The 16,909-nt window shown below is 39.5% G+C and overlaps 1 protein-coding gene across 2 annotated transcripts in view; it reads left to right on the forward strand.

Annotated features, from left to right (window-relative positions):
* SLC35F1 (solute carrier family 35 member F1) overlaps positions 1–16,909 on the forward strand; it is a 415,309-nt gene that overhangs the window by 380,535 nt on the left and 17,865 nt on the right. For both annotated transcript variants that reach the window (XM_063666534.1, XM_054493075.2), the window contains exon 7: positions 2,509–2,663. In XM_063666534.1, coding sequence (XP_063522604.1) covers positions 2,509–2,663 — 155 coding nt within the window. The remainder of the gene's footprint in view (positions 1–2,508; positions 2,664–16,909) is intronic.

Raw genomic sequence — 16,909 nt, forward strand, 5'->3', positions numbered from 1 at the left:
TCTCCTTTCCCTCACCACCTACATCAGTCTATCACCAGGGCTTGTTGAGTCTTTACAGACCCAGCTACTTCCCTTCTCCACTGCCGTTTCAAGCAAAACCAAGCAAGCTACCAGCCTCTTTTGCCAGGACTGTGACACCGCCGTTCTAACTGGTCTCTGTAACTGATCCCATACTTTTCTCATTCCAATGCCTTCTCCACAGAGTAGCCAAAATCACCTTTTGAAAATGTAGATCAGATTCTTTTAGTCACCTGCCGCAAACTTCTCAATGGCTTCCTCGTACAACTAGAATAAGATACACATTCCTTTCCAAGACCTGCAGAGTCCGGCATAATCCATTCCCTTCACAATTTTCCAGCTTCCTCTGCCTGTTCTCTTCATTCTGCTCAGCCATTCTGGCCTTGGTCAGCATCTGGGACACTTGAGGCCCTGTCCCTTTCAGGAACTTTTCATGTGCAGGTTTCCTTGGATCCTCTCCTGGCAATCTCCTTTTGGTCCTTCAGCACTCAAGGTAAATGCCACCTCCACAAAGTAGCCCTACCTCACCACCCTGTCTAAAGCAAGCTCCTGACATTCTTTTTAAGAAACACTTGCCTTTCTGCATAGCATTAATAGCAACTCTAAGCTTCTTGTCTATCCTGTTTTTCATTGTTCCTAGCCCATAGCAGAGTGCTCAGGGCATAGTTAGTACTCAGAGAATAATAGTTGAATAAATGAGTGAATATACCAACAGAGCCCACAAGTCAAAGTCCACACAAAATGATGGAAGGGTATTATTCTGGAACTTTCTAACCCAGTCATGGTATTTAAATCAGTGACACCTTCAAAAAACAAAAGAAAAACAGAAACAAGGCTCTGGTGCCTAGACTGTGTTCTGATCAGGTTTTATTATTTTTAGTGAATTAATTTGAGGATTGATCTTGTCCCTAGTCTGTTAATCACAGATTTCTTAAGGAGTACCAAATTAATTTTTATGTCTTTTCATGTATTAGTCATAAGTTATGTAATATTTATTGCATTTTTAGTAGTTTGGTTAAAAGGAAAATGAACTACAGGTAGCATGAAACCCACATACAGAAAAACTGCCCGTCTTTAGGGAATTCAAACTTCTGATGGAGAATTAAAAACCAGACTAATATTACTGCGATAGAATCTACACATAGGACTTTTACCTTTCCGAAATAGGAAAGTGGTTGTTCCCCCTTCCTCTGAGGGCACTTCCACCACGCTAGAGGGGGCTGTTGTACTGAGTTTACTTACTTATGTTCAGAATAATTTTTTTGTAGATCTGATGTGGCTTTTCATATGGAATGATGATTTGTGCCCTTAAGCACTTTTCATGTGGGTAAACCCAATTTATCTTTGGATGAATCCCTGGTCTTCATAGTCAGAAAGACCAGATATTCGGTACCTACCAAACTCCCCAAAATCCCTGTCAGAGGAAGCAAATCTGCCCACAGCCCACACCAGACACATTTAATCAAGGATTCCTTTGGAAAGGTTATTTTTGTTATGTTGTAATGCCCAGGCAGACACTGAATTTTAGCACTTATTCTTATCCTATGCCTTATTTTTTCAAGGTGGAGAAACGAGCATTATTATTTTTTTACATTTGCATTGTATCAACATTTGGGGAAAGTATAGATTTAGCTGTAAACTCCTGCTTGAGACCCTACAAAATAGAGTACCCATGTCTAGGCATATCACAGAGAAAGAGAGAGAATTTTTGAGGTTGAGAGATTGGCCACATAGTATTTTAAGGTCATGAAAGCCCACATGTGAGAGTTCACAGTATGCCAGGATATGTGATGGAAGGGCAGGACTCTGTGTTTTGGGTAAGGCAGAACAGAATTCAGAAATCTGGAAGAGACTGACAGATCATCATGTATTCCCAGCAATGAATTCATCCACCCAAGGCCACACAGTCAAGATTCCAATTCAGTATTCTAAGTCCGGGTCTCTTTGACATGCAAGCTCTTTAACTTTAAAGACTACGTAGTTATTCATCATTGTGGGCAATACATGATAGCAAGCAGTTTTGTTGCTATTACTGAAATTAAAAATTAAGAGGTAAAAAAAAGTTTAAAAATAGATGAGTAGCACCAAGAAGTTTTGTTGCTATTACTCAAATTAAAAACTAAGAGGTAAAAAAAAAAGTTTAGAAATAGATGAGTAGCAAAAACTGATTACAGCACAATTGGGAGAATTCAAAAACCTTGATTGTGTTCTGACTATCGCCACTAAGAGGCACTCCTTCCCAGAAGAAGCAAAATGTCAGCAATGCAATAAGAAGGAGAAAGTTCATTTTTCACACTTAAATTTTTATTTTTTTATCTTTTTTTTTTTTTACTGTGTTATCCAATAATAAACATCAGTGAATAGGGGGAAAGAGAAACTGCCTTGTGTGAGTGACAAGTGGTGTGCACTCTTCCCCTTCTTTCCTGCTGTGGATGCTGAAGATGCCCTGGAGGAGGCCCTGACGCTGCCTTCTCTTTACTCTTCCCCCAGGACTGCTCTATGTTGGCTTTAGTGCCTGCATGTTTGGACTCTACAGCTTTATGCCAGTCGTCATAAAGAAAACCAGTGCCACTTCAGTCAACCTCTCTCTGCTCACAGCAGACTTGTACAGCCTGTTCTGTGGATTGTTTCTCTTCCACTACAAGGTAAGTTGAGTGAGTGCTCTTTTGTGAAGATGATACTTTGTAGGAAACAATGAACATGGGTAGGAATGCCTGGATGTGAAATGCCCTGATTTTGTGTAGGGAATAGGAATGTAACTGGGTGTGCTAACCTCAATGATTTGGGTATTCACATTTCAACTATAAGACAGAGACATTTTGTCCTATGAGATCAGTAACTATGGACAATTGATAGTAAAAGATAAGAAACAGCCATAAAGGAAAGAGCTTTTGAATACTGGGGACAGTTTTCCTGATAGCATTCAGCCCAGAAGCTACTCTTTTTCCAATATGAACCTAGGAAGAGTTGTACAATTCCCAGACTACAGCTGCAAAATGGATTCTGCAAAAGGCCTTGGCAGAGTATGTTCTCTTTGGAGAAAAGACACAATTCCTGCAGTTTCTGCTTTGCAGATATTTTTATAGCAAATATGAATGGAAAATGCTAATGCACTAGAAATAGTTTTTTTACTGAAATATTGGGGTTTGAGTAAAGGAATGTAAAGAGATCATGTGAGGCACTTGCAGTGAATGCATCAGCCCTGAAGAAAAGAAGAAACTGTCCAGTCCAAAGATGTCAGCCTCTCAGAATGCAAAACTCTACCCGCATCTTTACCATAGGGAGGCATGACTGATCATGGCACACTGAGGTCAGATCCTACTCCTTTTAACACCACACTCGCTGCTGCCAATAACAATCAATTAGAATTGACATGTGAGAAGATACCACTTGCCATTCCTTAACAAGTCCTATAAGACAAGAGTCAACAGGGACTATGACCCAGTGTGAAACAGGCCAAATATGGAATGTCCAAGCAGATAAGACCAAACTTGGACAGCTAAAAGAAGAAGAGGCAGAAGAAAAGAGACACTACTCCGGCCACTTCTAGCCAAGTTCCTCACCAGTGGTATTACAGCCACCATCTGCAGCACTCAGGGGGGGCCAGATGATGGGGCACCTTGGTGGGCAGAGCATCTTCATCCAGATGAAACTGGGTGTAGACGTTCCTGGAGCAACAATAAGCTAAAAAGAGCATGTACTTGATATGACCAGGGCAAAGCAGCTGAAGTGAATAATCAGGATTACTACTGAGAGAAGCAAAAGTCATAGCCAAGAAACCGATGCAGAAGGGCAGACACGGGTGAAAAAGAGGTTACAAACGAAGCTAGTTAGTAGCTGGGAGGATCAGAAACAGATCTGAGAGATGGTACAAGTTGAGAAAGTGGCTGTGACAGCAGACAAGAATAAAGTTCCTATTTTTCCTCCAGCTTTATTGAGGTATAACTGAAGACTAAAAATTGTACTATATGCAGTATTTAAGATGTACAACATGATTTTTTGATGTATGTATACATTGTGAAATGTTCACCACAATCAAGCTAATTATATCCATCGCCTCACATAGTTACCTTTTTTCTGTGTGTGTGTGTGTGTGTGTGTGTTTGTGTGTGTGTTTGTGTGTGTGTGTGTGTGGTGAGAATACTTAAGATCTACTTTCTTGGCAAATTTCAAGTACAGGTTACCACTAACTATCATCACCATGCTGTATGTTAGGTCTCCAGAACTTACTCATTTCATAACTGAAAGTTTGTACCCTCTAGCTATCATCTCTCCATTCCCCCAACAAGTTCCTATTTTATATGGAGCCTTTTGCCCAATACAGTGGCAAAACCAAGAGCTTAAAGAAAGTATCTAGGACTGGGCAATGTTTATTGTTTGCAATTTGTTTTGTCTGTATGGAACAAGCTGCTTCCCAAGCTACCTTGGTCCTCATAAGGGTAAAAAGCAGGATCACAATATATTCCTCTCGTGCTGCTCCTAACCAGTGCTGGGAAGATCAGCTTCTTTCAAAATCCCCCTCCTCACACACCCAGTCATTTTCCAGAGCTCTGGGGAACACCTGGCTATGGGTTCATCCTCACAGCAAAGTGGCCACCAATATTCTTCTCTCCTCTTCAGTTAAGCATCAACATCTAGTCCATTACTTGGTGTGAACTCAGTTCTTAGCAATTAATCTTGTAATTTGCTTTATAAGCTCTGAACTAGAAGAATCCCTTTAATCTTCCTTAAGGGAAGATAACCAAAATCTATTGTTCTGCTGAGGACTGCAGTCACTGCTTGGGTGGTTCGGACCCAGGTCAGCTCCCAGCATGCCTGAGAGCAGTGTTCCTGAAAGTCTGGTTTCACTGAGGTGCTTGATAAAAATGCAGATTTGTGGGCCACACCCCTAAGCCACTGAGTCAATATCTGGAGATGTGTCTGGGGAAGTCTAGTTGGTAACAGGTTCCCCCTGGCAGTCTGGTGCCCTCTGAGTTTGAGAACCACTGTCCTTGATAAGAGTGTACTCGAACAGTGCCTGTTCCTATCTAAGTCTGTCCTTTCCCACACTTCCACTGATGTGGGGTTAAACCCGGGGTTCCTCAAATTTACAAGCATCAGAAAATGAGAGGGCTGATATGCTAATTCTCTGCAATCCATCCTCTCCTCCTATCATTTGTATGTTACTACTCATTGAGGATAAGTAACTTTGCTGAAGAGGAAACCATGTAGTAACCCCTCATTATGCCATCAGAAGGGAGGCTGTGTTATCTGAAAATTAAATTACTGTATTCACTAATTTAGAATTGTAATGGATATTTTTATTTCATACAGCAATGATTTGGGGTTTTTTTTTTTGGTATGGCAAAATACACATACATTTTGTTACTATTTGACAGATACATTTTCTTAAAGCAGGGATCGATCCAACATAGTAGTCATTTCTTCTAGTTAAAATTTATTTCTATTGCCTTTTTTAAAATTAAACTTTGAATATAATTGTAGATTCACATGCACTTTTAAGAAATAATAGAGAAAGCCCAGTTAACCCCTGTGAGCCCAAGTATCTGAGATAGGTCTCAATCAATTTGGAAAGTTTATTTTGGCAAGGTTAAGGGTGCACCTGTGACACAGCCTCAGGATATGGTGACAATATGTGCCCAAGGAGGCTGGGGAACAGCTTGCTTTTTATACATTTTAGGGAGACATAATACATCAATCAATATATGTAAGATTTACATTGATTTGATCTGGAAAGGCCAGACAACTCAAAGCAGAGTCTTCCAGGTCACAGGTTAGATTTAAACATTTTCTGATCAGCAGTTGGTTGAAAGAGTTATCAATAGGAAGGAATGTCTTGTTTACCATAAGGGGTTGTTAAGACTGGGGTTTTATCATGCAGATGAAGCCTCCAAGTAGCAGGCTTCAGAGAGAATAGATTGTAAATATTTCTTATCATATTTAAGGTCTGTGTTGATGTTAATGCCAGTTGGCTCTTCCTGAATTCCAAAAGGAAGGAGAGTATAGTGAGGCATGCCCAACTCTCCCTTCCCATCATGCCCCGAACTAGCTTTTCAGGTTAACTTTGGAATGCCTTTGGCTGAGAGGGAGGGTTCATTCAGATGGGGGGGCCTTAGAATTTTATTCTTGGTTTACACTCTTCACCTAGTCACTCACCCCTAGTGATCACATCTTGCCAAACTGCAGTACAAAAAAACCCCACAAAACTGTAGTACAATACTAGGATGTTAACACTGATACATTCAACATCCAGAACATTTCCATCAGCACAGGAATTGCTCATGCTGTCCTTTATAACCACACCTACTTCCCTCACCCACCCCCAGCTCCTCAAAATCACTAATTTGTTCTCCATTCCTATAAATATGTCATTTCAAAATGTTATATAAATGGAATTACACAGTATGTTACCCTTAGGGATTGAGTTTTTCCACTCAGCATAATTCTCTGAAGATTCACTCAGGTTGTTGCATACATCAGTAGTTTATCTTTTTTATCACTCAGAAGTTGTCCATGGTGTGGATATGCCACAGTTTATTTAACCAGTCACCTGGTGAAGGACATCTGGGTATCTCTACTTTTGACTATTATAAATAAATCTGCTATGAACATTCATGTACAGGTTTTAGTATAAACAGGAGTTTTTATTTCTCAGAGATAAACGCCCAAGAGTACAACTGCTGGATTGTATGATAACATGTTTAGTTTTTATAAGAAACTGCCAAACTATTTTACAGAGTCATCTATTGTCTTTTATTACAAAGCAATATATATCCATTGTAAGAAAGTTGGAAAATGCAGATAAGTGCTCTTGTGCATTGGTACCATTTTACAGTGGATGTATATTTTTACAGTGCATATATATTTTACAGTTTATATATTTTTAATAAAAATTTAGTTATACTATCCATGGTTTTGTCATATGATTTATTTAAACTTAACATGTATATGTTTCCGTATCGTTTAATGTCTCTATATTATATAAGTCTAAATTTGTGTTTCTCAACTCTGGCCGTACCTTACAATCACATGGAAAAAAATATAAAACATAATCATGCCTAGGTTCTACCCAAGAAAGCAAGATCCTGATTAATTGGGAGCAGATTTTTTAAAAGCTCTTCAGATTATTCATCATATATGCTAATATACAGCCAGAATTGGGAGTCACTAATCTGTAATATTATTTTAATGGCTATACAGCATGCCACAAAATGGTTATACTTCCATTTTTTTAACCCAGGGTTCCTTAACCATGGCGATGTTGATATTTTAGACAAGACAATTGTTTGTTGTGGGGGCCTGTCCTTTGCTTTATCCCTGGCCTTGATCTACCAGTTGCCAATGGCGTCCACCCAGTAGTGAGAATCAAAAATTTCTCCACACATTGCTAAATATTGAGAACCACTGATTTAACAATCCTTAATTATTGATTTCAGGTGTTATCTATTTTTAGCTAATAGAAATAATCTGGAAAATTAGCTTCTAAGTTTTTATTCACATCCAATATTTCAGTGTTTTTTTTTTCAAAATAATTTATATGTAAATATACAAAATTGACTTTTTTATTTCTAATTTGAAACAGAAATCTTTAAAATAATTAGAGAATTCTACTGACCAAACAGGAGCCCTACACAGAAGCAGTACATGCAAAGCCATGTTGATATCATGACAACCAATGTTAGGACATAGACATATGCTATATTTCTTCTTTCCCTTCATTCTCATTGTACTTAATTGATACCACACCACTTAGCTCCTGAATAAACACTACCTTGTATTGTTTTCCAGTTGCTTTATGAACAATCATATTTAGTATCTGCAAAGAAATAAGCAAAATACTCAATTAATTTAAATCCAAAAATTAAAAAAAAAAATTATTTGCCTTAAAAAGTCTCTAAAAGGCTCTTCCAGGCAATGCTTGAATTTAAAATCAAGTAGTCATGTTTTGGAAAATTCATGTTTCATCCTCAGGGCCCTACTTCCTTGTCTCTAACATTGGCCTTGGGATCTGCAGGTGGAGAGCCAGTACAGGGAGAAGGGTAGCACTAAGAGGACCCCAGGTTTCCCACCACAGCCACATGGGCTATCTCAGAAAATCGACCTTTTTTTTTTTTTTTGAGACAAAGTCTCACTCTGTTGCCCAGGCTGGAATGCAGTGGCACGATATCAGCTCACCACAACCTCCACCTACCAGGTTCAAGCGATTCTCCTGCCTCAGCCTCCCAAGTAGCTGGGACTACAGGCAGCGCCTACTGGGACTACAGGCGCCACCATGCCCGGCTAATTTTTGTACTTTTAGTAGAGACAGGGTTTCACTATGTTGGCCAGCCTGGTCTCGAACTCCTGATCTCATGATCCGCCCACCTTGGCATCCCAAAGTGCTGGGATTACAGACATGAGCCACCATGCCCAGCCAGAAAATTGACTTTTAAATAACATTTATTGAAGTTACTTTTATCATTATGAGCAAATTATGGCCAATGCAAAAATCTTGGTAAATTTTGTAACATTCAAAAATGGTTATGGTGATGGTATGGGAGTGGGAGAAGCAGCTGTATCATATATATATATATATATGTATATATATATAATATACACACACATATATATATATAATAACTGGGAAAAGCTGTGTGTATATATATAATATCTTTGGGAAGATACATGAAAAAAAGTCTATTTTGGGGAAAAAGTATTTAAATCCTTTCCCATTTTTAAATTGGTCACTTGTCTTTTTATTATTGGGCTGTAATAGTTCTTCAGATATTCTGGATACCAGACTCTTATCAGATATATGGTTTGCAAATATTTTTCCCATTCTGTGATTGTCTTTTTACTTTCTTGCTAATGTCTTTTAAAACACTAAAGTTTTAAATTTTGATCACACTTTAAATTTATCTATTTGGTTAAACCTGTATAAACATGAAAGGAACCAAGTAAATGCCGCCGCTGCCTTTGAGCTGCCAGGCATTCCCTGGTGGCTTCCATATACATCTCCTCTCCTGGGCTGTGAGTAATAACTGCTAATTGCCTGGCATTGCTCTAAAGGGATAGTTGGAAATCACAGCCTTCAGGAGAGGCATCTTTAAACTAAATGAAATGTTGTGTGGAAAAGGGTTTAGTCAGCAAGCTTAAACTGAAGAGTTTAAAAAATACTGATGTGGCTGGGCGTGGTGGCACACGCCTGAAATCCCAGCACTTTGGGAGGCCGAGGCAGGTGGATCACCTAAGGTCAGGAGTTCAAGACCAGCCTGGCCAACACTGTGAAACTCCATCTCTACTAAAAATACAAAAATTAGCTGGGCATGGTGGCAGGGGCCTGTAATCCCAGCTAGTGGGAAGGCTGAGGCAGGGGAATTGCTTGAACCCGGGAGGCGGAGGTTGCAGTGAGCTGAGAGCACGCCACTGCACTCCAGCCTGGGCGACAGAGTGAGACTCCGTCTCAAAAACTAAATAATAAATAAATAAATAAAAGACTGATGCTTGGGTCTCCCTCTCACCGATTCTAAGCACCCAAGCATCAGAGGTTTAAAGGCTCCCCAGGTGTTCCAGGATGCAGCCAGGGTTAGACCCCTGGTTCAGACTTACTGTACATGGCTGCAAGCAGGTAGAACTTGGACCAAAGGGTGAAGGTTGCGAGCTTATTGCTAAATATAAAGACACATTGTTAACAAGTAGCTGAAAGTGCAATAGAATGTCTTGGGAAGCAGGAGTTTCCATGGCTAGAGGAAGCAGACACTGATGTGAGAGAGTACCGAGGGGCCTCAACTTCTGTGCTGAGGATTGGACCAGTGACCTAGTAACCTCCGAGAGCTCACTTGGTTTCATTATGGTCTACAATTACAGATTATTCTTTAACTTAATGATGATGTTTTTAAGCAGCTTTCTGGTCTGGTTATAAATATCTGCATGTTGGAGGGGAGGGCTAGTTTTTCACAGATGTTGCTTATCCACGCAGAACTAAATAACTAAATGAAGCTCGCCTGCCTAACATTGATTATTTGGGTGTTTTTTTTTTTCACTTTCCACTCTTGGAAAAAATCCATTCCTTTTCCCTCCCATCATTCCGCTGTCTGCAACAGCTCTGCCTCTTGCGCTGACTGCTGTGCTGACTGGACAGTAAAACCCCATGTTCCCGGGAAGCAAATGACCTAATTCTAAATTCATCTATCTGAAAGGCATAGTGCTTCTGCAAACTCTAAATCTTACAAGACTTTGAGAAGTGCTTACGTATTTCTATTCTTTATTACCTGACAACATTATTGAATCCAGAGCAGTAAATCTATAGCCATCCACAGAAAGCACAGGAAATGAGCTTGACTGGGCCTCAGAGACCCCCGAAACCAAGCCCAGGAAGAGACTGATATGAGGCTTTTCCATTGGAGGGTGTGCTGGCTTTTCAAGGTCAGAGCTTGGTCTGAGGTCTATCATCTTATAAGTATTGTACAAACAAGACACTGTTGAAATTGAAAGGGTGTTAGTTTCCTATTGCTGCTGTAACAAATTACCACAAATTTAGTGGCTTAAAAAATAACCCAAATTTACTATCTTACAGTTCTGGAAGTCAGAAGCCTACTTGGGCTAAAATCAAGTATTAGCAGAGGTATGTTGGTTCTGGAGGCTCTAGGGGAGAATCCATTTCCTTACCCTTTCCAGCTTCTAGAGGCCACCTGCATTTCTTGGTTCATGGCCCCTTCCTCCATCTTCAAAGCCAGCAGAATGGCATCTTCAAATCAGACTCTGCCATGCCTGCTTCCCTCTTTTGGACCTGCTATTACACTCAGCTCACCCAGATAATTCAGGATAATATCCTCACCTCAAAATCCACCTCTGCCAAGTCCCTCTTACCTCATAAAGTAATATATTCACAGGTTTCAGGGATTAGGGTGTGAACATCTTTGGGGGATTATCATTTTGCCTACCCCAATGGGACTAGTAATAATTCTACCAGGACAATACTAGTATACTGACTAGAAGCCAGGCCAGCTGGGATGTGTGGACATGTGGTTCAGAAACTGTCTGGGCAATGATGACACATTCTCTGCCTACAGACACTATGCTCTGTTGAATTTCCCAACTGATTTTTAAAGTAGTTCAGGTATCTTGCTAGCATGTGATTTTAATAAAGAAAACACTAAGTCATGTGGAGAGAGAATAAATTGGAGTGGGAAAACTATTTCAACCTCTGCCACATAAAGTGTGAATTAAGCAGCATGGTGTGGCCAAAACAGCATGGACTTCAGAGTCCAAGGAGCCTAGATTTAAACCGGCTTCTGTGTATGCTTTAAGTTATTTGGGCCAGTTACTTATTCTCTCCAAACTTTAAGGTGATGAGATTTGCCTTATGGAGCTTTAGAGGGGATTAAGTTAAATAATGTATAAAAGGTGACCAGCAGTGATACAGTTCTCTGCTTAAACATATGTTTCAGGATTAGTAATTCCTATCTCATTACATTTTTGGACTATTAACCTTATTTTACGATTTTGTAACTAGATGTAGTGCTTAACAATTTTGTATGCGTTCTCTCCAACTTTTTTCCTGTTTGAAAAGGCAAGCCTGGGGTCTCATGCATAAAAATGTAGAAAACATTGTATTAGTCATTTTCCACTGAATTCTTTGATTCCTTTGTTGCTTACCATAGAATTTTTAGGTGACAACCAGAAATACAAAACATCTGAGGGTTGTTAAATACCAAACAGTTCTTTCACTGTATGCCGTCGTGTGCTGAACATTCTTCAGGAAAATAGCAGCTGACACGAAATATACAGAAAATTCCTTTTTGCCTGACATTTAAATGACGATGGCTTATTTCACGCATTTAGTATTAACATGTCAAGGCTTAATATTGCCACAAAATTGTTGTAATAAAGTTGAGAGTAATTTCATGAGAACATATTATTTTTGTAACTTTATTAAAACAAACTAGAAACTAATAGACAAAAATTAACATCATAAGTACTCTCCAAGTCCCCTTTAAACACTTCACTTGGGCCATTGGTTTATATGGCTCTCCATGTGGAACAGCCTGAAGCCACAGATCATCCTATTTGAAGAATATCTTAGGAAGGTATGGGCTCCACAAAACTATTCTTGCATCAGGAAAGTGTTTTTATCATACAAATAATTACTTAAAAAAAAAGAGAGAGATTTCAAAATCATTTATCCAAAAGGCAACTCCAACTATTCTGGGTAATGTGATTAATGTGAATTTTGTAGGATTTCATGTGCATGTTTTCATTAGAAAACATTCTGTATGTCTTAGTCTCATATTTATACCAGGTAATTTTTAAATAATTGCTTTGAGTTACAAAATAATCAGAAAAGTTTTTAAATGTCAGCAGCCTGTGCTGGCAATCCAGGTGACATCCTATGAGGACAGGTGTAGAGCTCCACGGTCCACCCTGACCCTCCCCGTCAGCTCCTAAAATTATATCCCACATGTGCCGGCTTCTCTTACTGTTTTGTTGTGGTGGTTGTTATAAGAGATTTGGCAAGCAAAGTTAAATAACTCTGGAACTGAGGTCATTATAATAATATATTATTATGTATTAAATTTAAAAGAATGATATCCAGACAATATTTATTTATTCTGTACCTGTTATGTGCCAGCTACTGTTTTGGTGCATAACTTTTTATTTATAAGTGAAGATGATAGAAACACCAAAAATCACCAGGCAGATTAATGCAAAGGATAAGGTTCCAAAACACTAAAACTTTAGTAGACAGCAATTTCAACTATCCTTAACATCTGAGTCCCAATGCCAGAGAGTTTACAGAGACTGGAAACTTTCATTAAGAGTGGGATCTTTCATTAGACATGAATCAGAATCCTGAGCCAAGCAACCCTGTTGATCCTCTGTGGCAGTGAGCAATCGCAGTAATGTCACTGCACTTGAAAACTAGGGCAGGCAGCCTCAACCTGCAGCAGCTGATGAGCATAATAAAAGCAATACTTCACTTCTTATTTTTTAAAATGCCCTCATAAGCCCGTTAGGTTTCTTGTATGTAAAAATGACATCTTAAAAGGCTATCGATGTTAAGCTCATAGTGCCCAAATGTAATTAGAAATAGGAGATTTAAAAATTAATACTTAGCCTTTTGTGACTGTACAATACTTTTTAAAGTATTGCTAGTGAGAAAAGAATTAGGGAAACTGGCATCTCTGAAGCTCAAAGCATTACACATGGAATACCAAAGTGAAAGAGCAATGAGCGTTTGACTTGGCTTTCCCCTGCACTGTAACAGTACAGCCCGTTTTGAGGCTTCGTCTTGCTGAATAAGTTAGGGTAAGTGTTGCTAGCTTCTAGCAGTGGGGAAGGGATGCATTTCCATGCAGCCATTCAGGAACCCAGGTGCCTTCCATTTTGTGGCTCTGCCATCCTCTAGTGCAGGAGTCAGAAAACCCTAACCTGTGAGCCACCCCCTATTTTAGTAAATAAAGTTCTATTGGAGCAGAGCCATGCCCATTTCTTCACATATTATCCATGGCTGCTTTTGTGCTACAATGACAGTGTTGAGTAGTTGTGACAGAGTATATGACCCATAAACCCAAAATACTTACTACGGTCTAGCTCCTTAAGAAGTCTGCCCATGCCTGGGCTAGGCACTTGGAGTCCTCTGTAAGACTCCTTCTTAGACAGCCTGGAGACTTTCATGGCTGTGTTTAGAGTGGTGTGTCTATAGCCCCTCCCATTCTCTTGCCCAAAACTCAGTCACATGGCCACACCTAATAATTGCAAGGGAGGCTGGAAAATGTAGTCAAGCTATGCAGGAAGAAAAGAAAATGGGTTTAGTGAACAAGTAGCTGGTCTCTGCTACTCTAGCAATTTCCATTTCCCAGAAATATGAGAAGGATTAGAGAAGTTGGGAATAAATGGTGAGGCGAGCCCAGAATTATAGCCAGAAGCCAAAGTTCCTTGTACATAAATCTATTCATGAACTCCAAATCACAAAACAAATATTTTGAGCTCACATCATCACGATAAGCTGTGAGGAAAGATTGAACGGGCTAGAGGTACTGCAGAAGTTTCAAATGGAAAGGATTGTGATTGGATTGGGGCATAACTAGGAAAAAAACAGCTAGTTGTCTCCCAGGACAATGCCTGGGATGTGTTTGTCACCAAAATGAACAGCCCGGCCATTCAGTCATATTCACAAGATTGAATGGCAACAATCTTGCCCATTCAGTCTCCTAATTTTGTCAGCAGACCTGTGTGGATCCATCTTCCATGGACCAGAATATTAATAAACCAAACTCATAGAAATCAGAGTATCAGTTTGTTAAGATGTAAAACAAAGATTGGCTCGAACATTAAAGGCTGAAGCAGAACCATTACTCTACACATCTCTAGGGGCCACCAAGGACTGAAGACTTTTTTTCAACTCTATATTTAAAGTGTTAAGAGTTGTGATTTACTCTCTTCCATGAAAGATGATTAACATTGTCCTCCCTCATTTCCTGACTTTTACTGTACTGTTTTTATATTATCAATATTTTAATAGTTAACTTCTGTAAATATAACCCCTATGGTTTTTAAACCATATTTCCACACTTACTACATTTGCTGTACCACCAGTCTCTGAAATATAGGTTCTTCTTTTCTGAATTTATTTTGATTAATCCCTTAGGAGGCTGGATTTCATCACTACTGGTATTGTCAAGAGGCAATACAGCTATGTATGGTTGTACAGGCTGTGCACAGTGCAATTTGACCATTTGTAGAGAATATGTTCCCTATCATGCGAAAGTAGGTGGTCATCAAGTGTCTTGATTCACTGCGGAAGTGCTGTTGGGTTAGCAGTGAGTCTACCGGGAAATGTTCACAGGGGTTGCATTCCTAAGTCTTTACTTCTTTGAAAACATGTCTACTCTTTAAATTCAAAGGATAATTCTATCCTAAGTTGCATTTTTTTCTCAGAACTTATATATATATATGTGTATATATATACATATATACATATACATATATATATGAGCACTGCATCCTGATATGGTTTGGACGTTTGTTCCCTCAAAATCTCATGTTGAAATGTAATCTGCAATGTTGGAGGTGGGGCCTTGTGGGAGGTGTTTGGGTCATGAGGGTGGATTCCTCGTGAATGGCTTGGTGCCATCTTCGTGGTAATGACTGCATGCTCTGTGAGTTCACATGAGATCTGGTTGTTTAAAAGAGTCTGGGACTTCCTCCCTGCTCTCTTGCTCCCTCTCTCATCATGTGACATGCCTGCACCTCCTTCAACTTCTGCCAAGATTGTAAATTTCCTGAGGCCCCCACCGGACGCAAAGCAAATGCTGGTGCCATGCTTATACAGCCTACAGAACCACAAGCCAAAATAAACTACTTTTATTTATAAATTATCCAGTCTCAGATATTCCTTTATAGCAATGCAAATGGACTAATACACAGCCAGTCCTTTTTCAATATCGTGAGTCACTGGATTTTATCATTTAAGGAGTTGTGTGACTTCCTTTTCAAAAATAGAGCTCACAAGTATTATATCTCAGGGTTCTCTTTGACAACATCTCTAATGTCTTTACATTCATAGGTCATCTTGACCTATGACCCATCCCACTATCAGGAGTATAACCCCCTTGTGACCTTATTTCCCCTTGAACTAGAGAAGTTCAATTGCTCCTCTAGTCCACCACAAATCCCCAGATAATGGCAAGCCCTGTGACTCTCTACCTCCCCAAGAATCTTAGGAAGTACATAATGGTTTCTATTCCTGACAATCGTTTCTTGACTGTTTCCTGAGTTCACCCAAACACCACTTCAATAAGTCCTCTCCGAATTGCAAAGTTTTCTGTTAATCTCCAGAGTCAGCCAACTCCACTTCTTTCCTCTGAATGACTTCTGGTAGGTAATGCTGGGTTAGCAACAATGCTGAGTCATGCTGGAATCTCCTAGACTCTCCCTTGACTAACATTTCAAAGTTTATGCCATATGATTAAACCCCTTTTCTTATTTGGTTGCTACCAAAAATTTGGCTGGTTTTGACTTTAGAGTTCATTCCGTTAAGCACTGCTCTCCTCTGACATCTTTACTCAGAAATACTTTTATTGGGCTGGGCATGGTGGCTCATGCTTGTAATGCCAGCACAATGGGAGGCCAAGGTGGGAAAATTGCTTGAGCCTAGGAGTTTGAGAACAGCCTGGGCAACATAGGGACACCTCATCTCTACAAACATATATATTTTTTAAGTTAGCCAGGCATGGTGGCATGCACCTGTGGTCCCAGATACTCGGGATGCTGAGGTGGGAGGATCACTACAGCCTGGGGGATCGAGGCTGCAGTGAGCCATGATCACACCACTGCACACCAGCCTAGGCAAACCGTGAGATCCTATCTCAAAAACAAAGAAACAAACAATAAAACCTTTTATTGGCATAGTCACATGCATACTTCCATATATAAACATTTAAGCAAGCATTTGTGTCCATAGAGACAAATCTGAAAGGATGTTTATGAAAATGTAAACGTTTCCAAGGGCAGGCAGAATGGCAGTGTTGTCATGAGTTGTTACAGCCCAGCTGTGAATTCCAGCTCCACTTCCTACCAACGAGTCCATAAATTTGTTGTGCCATGGCTCAGTTTGGCAGTCAGATGAAGCCTAGAGATCTGTTTTAATAATGTTTTAAAATGTCTAAAATAAAATATATGGGATTGCAAAACCAACTATATTAAAATAACATTATCAGAATATTTTAAAATGTGATGATATAGTAATATACAAATCACAAGATCTAGAAGCCGATCTATTAACTACTGTCATTTCAAAGCAGTGATTAGCATAAGAGATATTTGGAGAGATCTGCAGCGATTGTAATGCAAAGTAAAAATATACACTGTGTATGATTTATGTTGGTGGAAAAGGCTAAAGTGCTTCTAA

This window comes from Pongo pygmaeus, chromosome 5 (assembly GCF_028885625.2).
Source record: "Pongo pygmaeus isolate AG05252 chromosome 5, NHGRI_mPonPyg2-v2.0_pri, whole genome shotgun sequence".
Classification (NCBI taxonomy): domain Eukaryota; kingdom Metazoa; phylum Chordata; class Mammalia; order Primates; family Hominidae; genus Pongo; species Pongo pygmaeus.